The 17,651-nt window shown below is 36.7% G+C and overlaps 1 protein-coding gene across 4 annotated transcripts in view; it reads left to right on the top strand.

Annotated features, from left to right (window-relative positions):
- Window positions 1-17,651, top strand: part of ATP6V1H (ATPase H+ transporting V1 subunit H) — a 39,039-nt gene that overhangs the window by 5,245 nt on the left and 16,143 nt on the right. For 2 of the 4 annotated variants that reach the window (XM_087961712.1, XM_087961713.1), the window contains exons 2-3: window positions 15,590-15,712; window positions 17,243-17,345. In XM_087961712.1, coding sequence (XP_087817838.1) covers window positions 15,609-15,712; window positions 17,243-17,345 — 207 coding nt within the window. In that variant the 5' untranslated portion in view covers window positions 15,590-15,608. Of the gene's footprint in view, window positions 1-12,555; window positions 12,798-15,589; window positions 15,713-17,242; window positions 17,346-17,651 lie in introns of those variants that run through there. The other 2 variants (XM_026670426.2, XM_026670427.2) reach the window with 2 other exon arrangements.

Here is a 17,651-nt window from a genome sequence, read left to right as displayed (position 1 = left end):
CAAACAACAAGTAATATGCTAAAGACTAGAGAGCTAATAAGCATAATTTATTATAATTTGGAAGGACCAGCCTGGAAATTTTAATGTAAGAGGAGAAATACCATATTGATTTAAACAGTTCAATCAGGGCTTTTTCAAAATAGCATTACATTGTAGGGTCAAATCACGGGATGAAATTGGGAAAAATATTGCCATAGAACATCAGCAGTAAGTACTGAAAAGCTGTTAAAGTTTGCCAATCACATCTTAGCATCCTAAAAATATAGTTCCTGATTTTCCAGACATATTTACCCATGGTTTTCCTAATTCAATGAATTTTCTGAGCTGGTATGACACACTGAACAACATACTAGCACACAGTTAGCTTGAGTTCACACAATATGCTGTAGTGAAATGTGTTTGGCTGGCTTGTGATTCAGTGTGAATAGGAAAGTGAGCTATTGAGCTGTAATCTGGATTGTCTTCTTTAGCTTTAGTATGGTATATGAATTCAGATATATTATGAAATAAAATATAATTATATTAATAAATATTGGTTGTCTAAATGCAATGATTCATCATGTACAGCAATTTTGTCATTTTATTACTAAATTAAAATCTTCCAGCAGATGTCACTATAAGCTCAATGTTAAAAAAGATTCTTACTGTTGCTAAAAGCTACATTTGTTTTAAAAGGAAGTGCTGTCCAACTCTGTTTTTTTGCACAAGACACTTCAACTTTCTTATCATTTATATATTATTATTATCAAATAATTATAACCTAGAATGAAATCCTAAAAACAATTGATATGTAATACATTACATATGAGCATTTGAACATTTGAGCTAACAAACGGCCTTATACTTAGACTCCCAACTCATTGAAAATTATTTACATTTTTCTCTAGAAAACATTTTAAAAATTCAATCCATTTCACAGAGTAGCTGTTATGGGAAAGAAACTGAAGAATGAATGCTCTGGAGAAAAGTTGGAAAATGGAATACACATGTAGGCATCTATCTTTCATACATTCAGGTTACTACTTCTAACAATAAACCCAGTTCATTTATATTGGTAAAAAGGTGATCTAAAGCAGGACCACAAAATCCAATAAAATCGGTTTCCTAGCTAATTGAAATCCTAAAAAGATGCACTGCTATAATGGACTAGAGTTACAATAGAACATTTTACTTGCCTCTGCATCAAGCAATTATGATTTTGAGAATCTTTCTGTTCAACTGATTGCATAATTTATAATACAGTTTTGCAGTTATCTTTTGTTTTATTACATGAATTGATTATCCCCATTACCTCCATTTTATGAGTAAACTATTAGAAATTTTATAGGGTCACAATAGCATTATTTTAATTAATTCTGTTTCTTTCATTTTTTCTTTCCTTGAGAAATAGCCAAGCTTTAGTATTCTCACCATGGTTATCTTCTGTAGTTTTGTGGTGTGTTCTAAAGGAAATATGTTCTGTGTTCTATGACTCATCCATGTTGATAAGTCATAGAAAGGCATATCTATGAATTTGCCATGTGTGACCATCCCAGCTGGCTTCTGACAAGCAAAGTCAATGGGAGAAGCTAGATTTACTTAATGACTACATGATTCACTTAAAAACTATGGCAAAAAAATTGTAAATCAGGCATGATTCACTTAAAAACTGCCTTGTTTAGTAATGGAAATTCTGTCCTAATTGTGGTTGTAATGAAATTTAAATGTTGTTCACTTAAGAAAATTAAATATAAGATAATACAGCATTGATCATGTTGTAGTAAATATCAGTGTGGGCTACTGTTTCCTGAGTGCAGAAATACACAACATTGCTTTCGATCTGCTGCACAGTCCAACAAGAAGGCAACAGTGACTCCTTCCTTCCTTCCTTCCTTCCTTCCTTCCTTCCTTCCTTCCTTCCTTCCTTCCTCCCTCCCTCCCTCCCTCCCTCCCTCCCTCCCTCCCTCCCTCCCTTGCTTCTTCGGCAATGGACCGAAATCCACGATCATGCACGGTTTTGATCCGTGCTCACTGCCGGAGTGCCCCGAGCCACCCAGATTCAGGGCTGAAGCCACCCTGGAGAGGTGGTGAAGAAGGGGGAGCCATCAGAGGGGTTGAGGAGAGCCGCATCTCTCCTCTTCGGCTGGCCATTACTCCCTTTCCCAACGGTGGTTGCAGCAGTGGTCAGAAATGGCCACCTCAAAGAACCGGACAAGATTGTGCAGGAGGAAGTTTAAAGGAGAAAGTTTGACTGACCAGGTTGAATGGAGAACATTTATTTAAGGTACCTGGAACCTGAATTTTAAAGACTAATACTATTCCTAAAAAAGATCTTAAGTGGTGAAAGAGAAAGGGAAAGGAAACGGAATTGGCTTTTTTCCCTCTCATATTGACAGTTTTAATTGACTTGGAACGTTAAGAAGAAGAGATTCGAATAAGAAATTGATACTAACCCACTTTGACATTAATAGGCTATTTCTAGCTAAAAATAAAGTGTCAAAGAGATAAAGATTCTTGGATAATTTAAACATTTTCTTAAAAAAAAAAGAAAGAAAGCAGAGGAGGGAAAAAGTAAACAAGAGAGTGGAATCTGGAAAATGGAGGAGACCACCTGGAACTTAAAAAAATCAATAGTGGAATTTTAACAAGGCTTGCAAAAGATACATTGTAGCTGAAACTTTGTTACAAGATAACAAAGCCCCTGGAAAGAGAAAGTGAGAAAAGAAGCAAGAAACAGTTTTGGATTATTGGATGATTCCTGGAATTTTGGATGGTGGATCCTAATGAAACAAAATAAAATAATTTGGGGGTTGTTTAAATTTTTTTAAAATGGCATCACTCCTTGAAGAGTTAAAAATGAGATTTAAAGAACAAAAAGAAGAAACACAAGAGGGAAGAGGATCTTTTGGCTTCATATTTCAATTTTTAGAAATGGAGATTTTGAACTATGAAAAACAACAAGAAACGCTGGCAGAGCAAGAAGGGCGGGATAAAGAAGAAGCCATCTTTAATGACCAAGCAACTTTAAGTGGGATAAAAAAGGGAAAGGAGGGGAAAGGGAGTTAAAAACTTAAGCATTGAAGCAACAACCAAAAAAAAAAGAGTAATTTGAAAAGCAATCATAATATCAGGAAGAAGCAGAAGGGAGGATCACAGAAGGGACAATTAGATAGAAAAGGGAATAAAAAGGGGAGGGAGAAGAAGAGAGGGAAGAGGGAAAGGAAAAGAGGCTACAAAGGACAGAAACAAGATATAAAGGTACAGAAAAAGCATACAAGAATTAAAGGTATAAACCTATTTAAAAGACACAGAGACAATGGTTAAAATTTAACTTGAGAGGATTCTGCAGGGGTGCATGGGATAGCATTGTTATATTAGAAATAGAAAAGGGTTAGAAAATAGATGATTAAAGTGATAGAAAAAATTTGTATTGATGTGTATTGGAATATTTGTTTGTAAAGAGAATAAGGCTCTCAATGATTTAAAAAGAAAGTTAAAAAAACTGAAAAGAAACATGGAAGATTTTTTTATCAGTTGACAAGATGAAGTTGAATAATAATAATAATTTTATTGACTACTGTTAATAACTATTGTTTTGTTTTTTTATTTAAAGGCAGTAATAAGTAAAATATGAAATATAGATGATTAAAGTGAAAGACAACTGATATTACTAGGTAATGTTTGTTAAAAGAAATAGAAATGTAAAAAATTGTTATTAATATTAATGGCAAAGCTGTACTTGAATAGAATAATTATTCCATTTACTATTGTTATACATATATACACAGATATATATATATACATATATAATTTTTTTCTTTTAAGAATTTAGTGTGTATTTTGAGGGAATGTACTAAGCAGAATTCAATTGAAAATAGGTATGTGTTATAAAATAGAGGTTAAAAATGAATGTTATAACTGTAAAGTGTAACTTAAATTTTTAAACAAGATTTGAAAAAAGATACAAAGGTGTTACACTCCAGCCTAGTAATTACAGGGGAAAATTTGTTTTATACGAAAAGATAATATGAAATTGTAAACAGGACAGACGAAAGTATAAAAGCATTGATTAGAAAGATTTTAAAAATGAGAAAAAGATATGTAATTGAATTAAGAAAGGAATGAGATAATTTAAAATAAGGCTATAGGAAGTAAAGAAAGGGAAAAGCTATTGAAAAAAATGCGAAAATAGTTAAAAGATATGGACTAGAATGTATGAGATAAATACGTATTGAGTTTATGTCTGTATGGAGAAGTGATAACTCGGGGTCACGCTGTTCTCAAAAAAAGATATTTTATTTGTATTTATATGTTTTGTGAAAACTTAAATAAAACTTTTTTTTTTAAAAAAAAGAAAACCACGTTGTTCTCATAGACCTGGCCATAGAAAGGAAAGCTTTCCCAGCAAGATGAGAGGAATGGTGAACCAGGAAAATGTATAAATCAGGGGCTGTGGTAAGTGTGGTCTGAATAAAACACCATTCCTTATCACTGGTAGCAAAGTGGTGGAAATAATTGAAATTATGAAGATGATTTTTTTAAAAAGCCAACTTAATTTCCAACCAGTTTATGCATAGCATTCAAGTAGTTTAAGGCTGCAGGCAGAAAAGCCCATAGTCCTGCTAAGATTAATAATATTTATTAATTATAGATAGCTTATCAACTAAGCAGATGGCCTTATGTTAATGGGAAAGTGATCTCATATAATGAGAACTTCATTTGGATCGAATCACCAGATTAACCAGATAAAAGAACTTGATTCCTTCTTAACAACCCCGAGAAGCAGAAAGAAAGAGCTCTCGCTTAAGAGTATCACAGCGGTGAACAGAAAATGAGAGGAAAAAATAAGGTAAACAAAATTGGAGTATAAAAAGCTACAGTGGATTAGAGACTAAATCTGGAATAATATATATAATCTGGCATTAATTAGGCATTGGATAAAATGCTGGACTTGCCTGGAATTGATTATTTTTAAGAAAGCTAATAGTGGAAATGGTTGGAAAATAACATTATTATAATTGAAGAGAGAAAAGAAAAGAACTTTGAAAAGTGGAAAGTGATACAGAGCGCTATCTAATGGTTAAAGAATTTTTCCTACAGAATTTCATGGAAAATTACTGGTCTTATAATTGTTATGAGATAAAAGACTAATAAAATAACAAGAACCCTTGGAAACTTAAAAAAAGAGGGGAGAAATTGTATTAAAAGGATATACGAATGCAATTTTCTGGGACTGTTGGGTGTTGATTGTGACAAAGAGACAGAAGGATTAATAAGGGAAACAAAGATAAAAGGAGACTTTTGGCAAGGATTACAACAAAAGATTTTGAATTTTAATAACAAATTTTAAAAAATGGAAGAAATAAGTAAAGACTTTAAGTTGGAATTGTAAATTGTAAGAGGAATGCTGAAAGAAAGAAAGGAATTATTAGACACACTGGCAAAGAAAATAATGGTGATGCAGTTTGTAGAAGAAGAAGTGGAGTTAAAGGAAGAGAAAAGTGATTCAGATGAATATGGAGAACAAGATATAACGCCAAAAGACATTAAAGAAACTAAAATTATGACATTGATGACAGAGTTAATAAATAAAAGAGAAAACGTTCCCAGGATTAAACAAAAGAAGAAGAAATTCTACAAGAAGAAACTTCAAAAAAGAGATCAGGAAAGGTTGGGGGAGAAGATGGATAAAATACTAGAAGGAAAAAAGAAGAAAGACCGGGGGAATTCAGAAAAGGGAAAGCTGGCTAAAATTAAAAGAAATAATGAAGCCGAAAAATTTAGAGATAAGGGTTAGGGATTCTACAATGGGAATACCACATGGAAAGTATATTGGTATTTAGTTTAAAACTTGCTGGGAAATATTTTAGGAATGTGTGTGTGTGTGTGTGTGTGTGTATATATATATATATATATATATATATATATATATATATATATATATATATATATATATATATATACACCGTGTTTCTCCAACAATACGGCCTCCACCAATAGGAAGACCCAGCATGTTTTCTAGGCATAAAATCAAATTAAGCCCATCCCCCAAATTTAGGCCTAGTTTAAAACATGCAAAATAGGGGAAGGGTGGGGGGACTTGCCATTTGGAGTGCCGTTGGAGCTACCACCGCCGCTTGGAGTGCCGTTGGAGCTGCTGCTGCCGTTTGGAGCTGCCTCTGCCGCTTGGAGCCGCCGCCGCTGTTTGGAGCTGCCTCTGCCGTTTGGAGCCGCCGCCGCTGTTTGGAGCTGCCTCTGCCGTTTGGAGCTGCTGCCGCCGTTTGGAGCCGCCGCTGCCGTTTGAAGCTGCCGCTTCGCGTTTGGAGCACTACCGCTGTTTGGAGCACCACCACCACTCCAAACACGGCGGCAGCTCCAAACACGGAAGCGGCAGGTCCAAACGTGATGGCGGCACTCCAAACGGCGGCAGCGGCTCCAAACGGCAGAGGCAGCTCCAAACACGGAAGCGGAGCCACCGCCGCCGTTGGAGCTGCCGCCGTCGTTTGGAGTGCCGCCCGTGTTTGGAGTGGCGGTGGTGCTTCAAACAGCGGTAGTGCTCAAACGCTGAAGCGGCAGCTTCAAACGGCGGCGGCGGCTCCAACGGCAGAGGCAGCTCCAACGGCACTCCAAACAGCGGCGGCAGCTCCAAACGGCGGCGGTGGCTCCGCTCCGTGTTTGGAGCTGCTTCTGCCGTTTGGAGCCGCCGCCGTGCGTTTGGAGTGCGCCGTCCACGTTTGAGCTGCCGCTTCGCGCTTGGAGCTGCCGCCGTGTTTGGAGTGGCGGTGGTGCTTCAAACAGCGGTAGTGCTCAAACGCGAAGCGGCAGCTTCAAACGGCGGCGGCAGCTCCAAACGGCAGAGGCAGCTCCAAACGGCAGAGGCAGCTCCAAGCGGCGGCAGCAGCTCCAACGGCACTCCAAACGGCAGCGGAATGGGCAGAAGGGAAAGCAACAGAGGCAGGTGCCAAAGGTCTTGGGTCTGCAGCAAAGGTGTTTGGTGGGAGTAGGGAGCTCTGCGCTTCGCCATGATCGCCCGTTAGGAGCGGCTGGTGGCGAGGCTGACCAGGGGCGCCTAGATGAGGATGAAAGGGGGAAATTAAGTTACCTTCCCGAAAAGACGGCCTAGCCGTTTTTTGGGCTCAAAAAAAAAAAGGCCCGGCCTTATTATGTGAGAAACACGGTGTGTGTGTGTATGTGTGTGTGTGTGTGTATATATATATATATATATATATATATATATATATATATATATATATATGTGTGTGTGTGTGTGTGTGTGTGTGTGTGTGTGTGTGTGTGGCCTCGGCTTTGTTGGGTATTTTCCCACGTCATTGTAGTTGTTCTTTTAAAGTTGTAGCAACGTTTCAGCAGAATCTCATCTGCCATCATCAGGCTTCTGTATTGTGTCCGTCTGTGAGTCAGACTTTTACAGTGGTTTCAGATTTAAATTTGGGGCAGCCTATTGCTGTGCCAGAATGGTTTTTTCTTCATCCTGATTGGTTGGGAATCTTGGTCTGTGTTTATTGGTCTCGGAGTTTGCTGTGTTCTGCTTGATTGGTGTCTCTAATATCTTCTGTCTGTTTTTTGGCTCTTTTTGTATCTTGGTTGGCTGGCAGCATTGTGTTACTTTATTGGAGGCCTTTAGTGCAGCTTGGCTTCGGGTAAATGGACGGCTATCATTAGTTAGGAAGCTGGGTTTCATCTGGGTGCCTGGTTGGGGTGTGTTTGAGCTGGAGGTATCAGGGGGGATCTGTTTGTGCCCAGGTGTTTGCCTGGCTTGTGGTGTGGAGATTTTTTTGTTTGTGAGTGCAGGCTTCCAAATGATTGACAGCCTGGTGGAATCATCTCTTCTATTCATGCTTTCTGGTCTTTTCTCAATCTCTATGGCTTCTCTGATGATTCTGTGGCTAAGGTTTTCTATAGTGGCTAGGGTTTTGGTGCCATTGAAGTTGATGCTATGACCTGTGGCTTCCATGTGTTGGACTAGTGAGGAAGTGTGTTCCAGCTTTTTGACTGCATTTTTGTGTTCATCCAGGCGGGTACTTATTCTTCTATTGGTCTGTCCAATGTATGTGGCTGGGCATGATGCACAGGGGACTTCGTATATGCCTTGGTTTTCCAGGTCAATTTTATCTTTGGGGTTGCTAAGGATGGCTGCTATTTTTCTGTCTGTTTTGAAGGCAGTCTTGATGTGATGTCTGTGTAGTACCTTACTAATTTTGTCTGTAGTACCTCTTATATAGGGCAGGACAGCTGTTCCATAGGTCTGTTCATCTTCTGGGTCTCTATTATGTTTCAGTGTGTTTTTGTGGATCAAGCTGGTGATTTTGCTTTTGTGGAAGCCGTTGGCTGTCAGTACTTTAGTCAGGGTGCATAGTTCAGTCTTAATGTGTGTCTTGTCTGCCAGGCGTTTGGTTCTGGCGATTAGTGTTTTGGCCACGGAGTTTATCTGTGCTGGGTGGTGGTGGGATTGGGCGTTGAGGTAGCGGTTGGTGTGTGTTTTCTTCTGGTATATGGTGTGTCCTAGTGTGCCATCTGTTTTTTTTGTAGATTAGTACATCTAGGAATGGTAGTTGTTTGTTTGTTTTCGTTTCCATGGTGAACTTGATTTTGGGGTGTGTGCTGTTTAGGTGTGTTAGGAAATTGTTTAGGTTTTCTTTTCCTATTGCTGTGCCATTCTGGGCTGCCCCAAATTTAAATCTGAAACCACTATAAAAGTCTGACTCACAGATGAACACTATACAGAAGCCTGATGATGGCAGATGAGATTCTGCCGAAACGTTGCTACAACTTTAAAAGCACAACTACAATGACTTGGGAAAATACCCGAACAAAGCTGAATACCATACATGTAAGTACCCGCGAAAACTTAAGAAAACACACACACACACACACACACACACACACACACACACACATATAAACTGTATCTGAATTATGCTGTTATGAACTTTTTTGGAGGACTGAAACAGGGGAATGGAAATAAATTAAAAATATATGATTATTAATGATTAAAAGTAAAGTGAAGATAAAATGAGACATATTAAGAAGTTATTTTAGCGATTGATTGGAGGGGTACTTTAAAATATATACATTTTAAAATATACAATTGATTATTTAATGGATATTAGAAGTGTAGAATAATGAGAATATTTTATTAGGATTAAAATAAGGGAATGGAAAATACCATGTGGATCCTAAATATATTGGCTTTATTCTATTTTTACTCTTTTTAGGTTGTTTATTATATATCGGCTTAGAGAAAATTAAGGATAATAATGATGTGTAATGTAAAATAAAATAGGTGGTAAGCTGAAAATGGAAATAATAGAGGATAAAGAACTGAAAACCTATATGTGGATGAAATGATATTGATATTGAATTAATGAATTGAAATATGAAATGCAAATTTATTTAAAGATGAGTGAAATGGATAATATTATGAGATGATATTATATAAGATTAATGGAAATGAAAGTATGATTATGTACAAGTGTTATAATCTGGAAACATGTCGCTCACGTGAAGAGATGTGTAAAAATTAAAAAAATTAAAAACTTTTTACAAAAAAAAAATACAACCATCCTATTTAGACTATAGGGATACATAATTTTTCCAGCATAAAGATGAAAACAGAAATAGGGTAAATATGACCTTAAATGGTAGTTAATTGCATTTTGCTTATGATATGGGCATTTCAATCTATTGGCAATTCTTTCATAATAGTGTTTATGACAAATTAATGACCTTTAGTTTCATTCAGCAGCATAATCCAATTATTGCTGAGAGACTTTCAGATTTGATGTTGCACATGTATAATCCTTGTTAGCTCAGCTTTTGAAACTGAATGAATGCATTTAAGCATATTGTAAGAGAGCTTATTTGGATAGTTTTCCCCAACTTTCCTTCTACAGATGGATTGGAACATTAATTTCCAGAATTGCCAACGATGCCAGTCAACCATGATGGGACTTCTTGTTCCAACACTTCTGAAAAAGACAAAGCTGGACATGTTTGAATGAGAAAACTGAACCTCTTCATTGATTTAAATTAATGATAACACTATTCACAAACTTAATTGACAGGTAATGGGCAAATAGTGTGGGGGTTTCAATCCTTTGCTCCCTTATAATGCAGCTTCCCAAGTTGTACTGGGTGCAGTTTGCTTCCAGGTCCAGTTCAGGATTTTGGTTATCACCTTTATAATCCACACAGCATAGGACCAGGATATCTGAGGAACCATCTTATCCAAATTATATCAACCATCACACCTAGCCAAGTAGGGCAATCATGCTGCATATCCACCAGGGAGTTTCAATTGGCAGGATCTAGGAAGAAGGCCTTCTCAGCTGCTGCCCTCACGTTATGGGACATCTCACTTGCAGAGATGAGGTGACTCTCCATTCTTCTGGTTCCTAGAAAAGCATTAAAGCCTGGCTTTAATTAGCATGGGGGTTTAAAAGTATATAAAGTATATAAAGGCCTGGGAGTGTCTGGTGGCCTGAGGGCACTCTTGCTGTTTTGTTAACTTCCTAGCCTTTGAAATTTAATCAGATTTTTTTTACTTTAAGTTTTCACGAGTTTTAAACTGTTTTTAAAGCTGTGCTTTTATTCATGTATTTGTAAGTTTTTTATTTTATTTTTTATTTATTTGATTTGTCAATTGCTTACAAGATAATAGGTATAAGTATATACATAGTTATGAACACATGAAATGGGTACATATAAGAAAAATAAAAGAAACAATAGGACAGGGACGGTAGGTATGTTGGTGCGCTTATGCATGTGCCCTACAGACCTCTTAGGAAAGGGGTGAGGTCAATAGTAGACAGTCTAAGGTTAAAGTTTTTGGGGTTTGGGGTAGAAACCACAGAGTCAGGTAGAGTATTCCAGACATTGACCACTCTGTTGCTGAAGTCGTATTTCCTGCAATCAAGTTTGGTGCGGTTAACCTTGAGTTTGTATCTATTGTGTGCTCTTGTGTTGTTATGGTTGAAGCTGAAGTATTCATTGACAGGTAAGTCATTGCAATGTATGATTTTATATACCATACTTAGATCAGACTGAAGACGGCGTAATTCAAGGTTTTCTAGGTCTAGAATTTCAAGTCTGGTGGCATAAGGTATTCTACAATGAGTAGAGGAGTGGAGAACTCTTCTCGTGAAATATTTCTGGACTTTCTCAACTGTGCTAATATCAGATACGTAATGTGGGTTCCAGACTGATGAGATGTATTCGAGTATTGGTCTAGCAAATGCTTTGTATGCTCTAGTTAGTAGTGTGATATTACCAGAGAAAAGGCTACGTAGGATTAGGTTAACAACTCTTAAAGTCTTTTTGGCTATGTAGTTACAGTGGGCTTTAGTACTTAGATCATTAGAGATGAATATTCCAAGGTCCTTTACAGAGCTTGGATCATCAACAAGGTCTTGACTATTCAGCTTGTATTTTATTTTCTGATTTTTTTTGCCAATATGTAAGCATTGTATAATTTATGTTGCTGTAAATCATACAGACTTATTTAGATAAGATGGGTGATGTACACATTCAATAAGTAAGTGAATAAATAAATAAAATAAAGAAAGCTCACCTTTGCTGCTGCCATTTGTACTGAAAAGATAGATCTCTTTTAAACAGATGAAAGTATTCATTTCAGTTCAAATAACAGATATTGAAATATATGTGAGTGTGTGTACGTGTGGTAGGGGAAACCTCTCCTGGAAACTGAATTCTCAGGAGTCAGAAGTTCTAAGTTATTTTCTAGTTTATAGCAGAGCTTTTCCTATCTGGATCCTAAATTGCATTTATAACACCCCAAGGAAAGCTTTTACTTTCTGTTTCTTCCAGTGACCTGAAAGAACCTGAGGATCATTCTCCAAACATATTGCCAGCAGGAATCAGTGTACAGAAGTCAACATACATTGACCCAGTTCATCCATGCAGTAGTTGTGTTCCTTGCTAGGTGTATCAGAGAAAAAAAAAAAAAAAAAAAAAAAAAAAAACAAAAAAAAAAAAAAAAAAACACAAAACAAAAAAAAAACTAAAAACAAACCCCCCAAAAAAAAAAAAAAAAAACAACCACACATAGGTGGTAACTGAACCGAGTCCCCCAAAAAAAATTACTTAGACTGTCTATATCCCCCCCCCCCTCAAAAAATTGGGGCACACAAAACCCCCCCCCCCCCCCACCCTTTTTTTTTTTTCTCTCCCCCCCCCCCACCCCCCCCACCACAACCCCCCCCCCCCCCCCCCCCAAAAAAAAAAAAAAAAAAAAAAAAAAAAAAAAAAAAAAAAAAAAAAAAAAAAATATGGACAATCTCTAAATAGCATCAAAGAAATTTCTGTATTGTTTTGCTTCAATCTAAAAGTCATCTGGGTTTTGGTAACATAAAATATGGAATAGATACAAATCCAGGTTTTGCTCCTAAACATGGATCTCAGCACAAGAAGCATTTTGTAGATGAGAAATAATAGGCAAGGGAGGGAGGGAGAGAGAAAACACCACGTTTATTATGGACGCTGGGAGTTGTGTTTTCGCGGAGCTCGGCCCGCTGTTGTGGACCTTGTCGGCATCCGTAGCTCGTTGAGTGGGGCTGTCAGCTGAACTCTTGTCATATGACCGGGAGTGTCGGTTCTCCTTTCTGCGCTCGGTGGCTGACTGCGAACCGACCGTCGTCGCGTCTGCAGATCCCGGGGCTTTCGCTGCCGCCTTGCAAAGAGAGGTGAGGCGTCCTACCTCAAGGGACAGCCCAGCGTGGCTGAGCAGGTCGCGGGCTGCTTTCCTCGCGCATGAAGAGGGAAGGTTAGCGGGCAGCGGCGAGGTGAGAAGGCGCCTCTGCTGTCCTTCTGCCCAACCTCGCTCGCATAAGACATTGGCTGTCGCTGTGAAACGCGGTAGAGGAAGGAGAGGTTAAACGGCCTTTCTCCCCGCTCCCGTTGCCAGCAGCATTTTGTAGCCGTCGGAAGAACGGCCCTGCAGAGACTCCCCAATTCAGTGTCTTTCCTCCAGCGCCGACCCTTTAGGCTTCCCAGGGAGGGGAAGGTCACACAAGGCGGCGGTTCTTTGCTATCTTTTTGCTCTCAGATGTGTTTTTTCCTTGCCCTGTTTTTAGGAGCAATAACTCTGATTAATATGATGTTCGTGATTTCTCGGCTCTCTTAATATTCAGACAGTGGCTTCCCTATAGAAAGAATCAGTTAGATAGGTCAGATGCTTTAAGCAATTAAACTGGGTAGATGTAATAAAACAAACTTTGCATATTACTGATTGTGAGTCGGAAACTGCTTGTTCCAAAGACTTTAGTTTTCTGAACCTTTGTGTCCCTGAGTTTGCTGAATTGCTATTTGCTCATTCCATCAGTTCGTTTTATATATATATATGTGCATTTCTTGTATTTCTTACCATACTGTTTGTAGAGAGTCACAGATTATTTGCAAGGTGATATAGCTGAACTTGGCTAGGTTCTTTTGAACAAATCTTAAGGCCAGAACATTCATGCAGATGCCTTTCTCTGAATTAAACCTTGCTTTTGCTAGCATTGCTTTAACCAAAAAAAAAAGGCAGTAATAGCTGTTTCATCCAATAATAGATGCGTATTTGCAGGGGAAGGGAAGGAAGGATTAATCTGGTTTTTGCATATGGTTAAATGACAGTAATACAGTTTCAGCTGGTTTGGTCAGGTAGAGTTGGCTAGTACTGATCAACACCATGCCCCAGTCATGACTTGATGCAATAAAAACTGAATAGTTGTTTTGGCATCAGAAATTCAGAGTAGGCCAGAAGCTCTTCGAGGAGAAAATGAAATGGTGAAGGTCATTGGTGCGATGATATTTAGCTGTGCTTCTGCTTTTCTATGTTAGCATAAACAGTTGATACTACATTGGGACATTAAATATAATTTGTCTGTGTTTTTTCAAAAAATAGCTGTGTTCTGTGATCAGTTGCACTTAATTTCGGAAAAGCATATGTAGAAAGCTTTAGTTTAAAATGCAAATTTTAAAATATGAAACAATAGGAAGAATCAAAGCCAATAGCTGATTTCCAGATGGAATTGGATATGAAAACTTGAGTTGGGATTTTTTTCTTTCATCTCTGTTTAATAAATAACAGGAATTTTATTTTGGTAACAGATGTGTAATGATCTGAAATAAAGGGATGATATTCTGCACATTATTCTGTCTCCTGAAGTAAATTGTTACATGCAATTTACAGAAATCTAACCAAGAAAAAGTAACCACGAAGTACATTGTAAATAATAGAAACAATACTACCCCAATTTACAGCTATTAAAACAAAATTTAAACAAGCCATACTAATTATGTATCAAATTATTTCAGAGGGAGTGCATTTTTGTACAAATAGTTTAACTCCAATTGGAATTCTGACAGACATTTCATTCCCCAAGCTAGGTAACATCATCAGTGCTTGTTAAGGAGTGCTGCTTGCCTGCCAGTGTTGTGGGGGAGGATTTAGAGATTCCTTGATTGGGGCTGTTTACTATTGTCTCTTTGTCAGTTTCTTGATTGGGATATTGTTTAATTGTTTTTTGAATGTTGATTTGAAGTTAATAAACTTCAGACCAACAATCAACTAAACAATACCCCAATCAAGAAACTGCCAAAGAGACAACAGTAAACAGCCCCATAATATAATATAAACTGACAGCAAGCAGCACTTCTTACTAGCAGTGATGATGTTACCTAGCTTGGGTAATGAATCGTCTGCAAGAAAACAAGCAAGCTTAGACAGCACCAAGGACCCCTCATTTTAACCCTGAGCCACAAATATTCTGCTTTATTGAGACATCAGATTTTTAAAAATTATTTGATAATGCATTAACAATTACAAATTGAATTGCAGTAACATTATGGGCAGTTAACTTTGTGATACAAATTGTAGTACATATCCCATATTGTTTTACATCAGTTAAACATTATAAAAGTAACTTAAAATATTTATATAATATTTTATGTACTGCCCAATTCACAAATCAACTTGAAACAAGAAACTAAAGATTATATACAATTAATATGAGACTGATTCCATAGTCCTTTCAAAGACTTCCATTCTGGATGGAACCATCCCATTCTCTGTCCCAATCCCTGATGAAAAGGTTTTCAGGGCCTTCTGGAAGGCCAGTGGGGTAGGGGCCCTCTGAAGCTTGGGAGGAATGGTATTCCACAAAGAAAAGCATATGACAAAATATATCTGGCCAGTTTTTTTTTTATAAAAACAACTTGAAGTATGCCAGACATATTTCAGAAGAAAGTGCAGAAAAAGAAAATACAGAGATAGAACATAACAAATAGTATAAATGTATATACATAATTTAAAAATAAAATAAAAACAGTATTGGAGCTAGTTTAGACATTTTAAAGTAACTATGCTTGTCCAAATTCTGAGTATTCCACACAAGACTTGTTTCTTTCTTAACCACATGAATTGAGTCCAGCTATAGATAACTGAGATGACATTTACACTGGAAGCTCCACAAAGGTATTGAAGTTTAGCTTTTCAGATCAGTGAAAGTAAACTGATTTCAGTGTTCATGTATTGACTGAAGCAGTGTTTAAGTTTATTGCAAACTCATATTTATCTTTGTTTCCTTAATAGGTTTTAAATTACAGTAATTATGGATATTCGGGGTGCTGTTGATGCTGCTGTCCCCACCAATATCATTGCTGCTAAAGCAGCTGAAGTTCGGGCTAATAAAGTAAATTGGCAGTTGTACCTACAGTAAGTTTTGAACTGGGTATAAATGGTTATAAGTGGCATTCTTTTTCTAAAATAGTTACATAGAATATATGTAGATATATTGCAAACTAGAGCACTGTTTAAGATCTGGAAAAATCTTGAGTCAGTGGAAATTGGAAAAAATGATTTGTCAGTTATTAGTAATAAGATATTTCAATGTGTACATATTATTGTGAACCACACTTCTGGTAACATATTAAGTAAATTGGCAGTTGTAGCTAAAACCAGGTTTTCAGAATAGCAGATTCTTCATCTACTTTATTTTAACCAATTATATATTGAGAAAGACATATAGTCTAGGCACAAATATTTTTTCGACAGCTAGCTATATCCTTTTTCAAAGCTTCTCATCTCACTACTTTTCTTATGTTAATAGATTATTGCTTCGTAGCAAAACAAGGTTCTGGTGTTCCCTTCATTTTTCTTCTTGAAGATATTTGAAAGTTAAAGAAATGCTAATTGGGGTAAATAGATGGACAAGGTTTTTCATAGTCTTCCATATTTTGCCCCCTGCCCCCATGCCCAAGACATTGATTGTGTTAATCTGTTTATTTCATTGTGCCAAAATATTGGCCTGACTATATCCTTCCTGCCTATGACTAATACTATTCCTTCTTGGGTTTTTTTGTGAGTCCTAAATAAGTAGTTATATAATTTTTTGATAAAAGTGTCAACCCAAATCATTTCAATTGGTTTAGCCTAGTTATCAATGTCTAATCAGTTCATTTTGTCTTTTAATATACAGCATTTGGCCCTTAATAATTGATTGTTTATGTATCACAAAGTTGATGTTGATGCTTAGCAATCACATAGATTTTCTCCATGATAATCTGCCCCTAGCTTGATCTTTATTAACAATATAAGTTCCATTCTTCTTAAACTGGATTTTCCAAATGTGTTAGAAATAATAAATCTATTATTTTTTTGGCCAATATGTTTGTTGATGGAAAATGTCATAAGAAAAATGTTATAAAAAGTTAATGGAAATGTAGAACAAGTACTTGGAACTGTTCGTTGTGGTTGTACGGTGGGATAAACTGTGCTATGGAAAATAGATGTGAAATATAAAACTTAAATCTTCAAGTAATACAGAGAAGCCAATTTGACCTGAAACATTAACTTAACTTTGACTTAAAACATACATATTGTAACAAATTTGGGGAAGCTGGGGCATAATGTATCTTCACAAGACAGCCAGAAAATGGCTTTCATAAAGGACGCATGTATATTTTTAAACAGGGAAAAAAGCACTCACACTTGTCCAAGGAGCTTTTAAACAATTCTTGAAACTAAGTCTCTAAGATGAGTGGTAAGTACTTTTTAATATGAGATATAAAGCTTTCCTTTATGAGGTGATGTTTTGTCGCAAAGATTGCCCATCCAATTCATCATTTGATATTTATGTTTGGGAATATAAGTGATTTTAGAAGCAATTGTGGGAATTCTAGGGTAGAAATAAATGAAGGCTACAAATCAGAAATGCTAAAAAAGATTATTTTTTCTCTTTTACAGAGGGCTAATGATTTCAGGAGAAGACTGTGAATTCATTCAAAGATTTGAACAAAAACGGACTCCAGAAGAAAAGCAAGAATTAATACAAACAGAAGGCAATCAAGTAATATAGTTTCTGGGGGGCAAATAATTATTCAGTGTTCTGAATTGTTTCGGTTTTATTTATTTTTTGTTTTTTTGTTATTGTGATTTTTTTTGGTTTGGAAAGGTTTGTGATCGATTCTTGTATGCTGTAATCACAGTTTTTCCAAACTACTTACATTATTAATAGTGACAAAGCAAAGTTATTTTGACAATTTAAAAATAGTGTGTGCCCCTGACAAATATTCTCCAGGGAATAGCAGCTAATCCCAATTATATTACATTGTATTATATTACAACTTCTCAAATTAGGAATAAATACTATTGA

The sequence above is a fragment of the Notechis scutatus genome, chromosome 3 (assembly GCF_049901735.1).
Source record: "Notechis scutatus isolate UNSWTSFEM ecotype Mainland chromosome 3, rNotScu1.2, whole genome shotgun sequence".
NCBI classification, from domain to species: domain Eukaryota; kingdom Metazoa; phylum Chordata; class Lepidosauria; order Squamata; family Elapidae; genus Notechis; species Notechis scutatus.
Note: the sequence above shows the minus strand (reverse complement) of the source record. Positions and strands in the feature narration are given on the sequence as shown.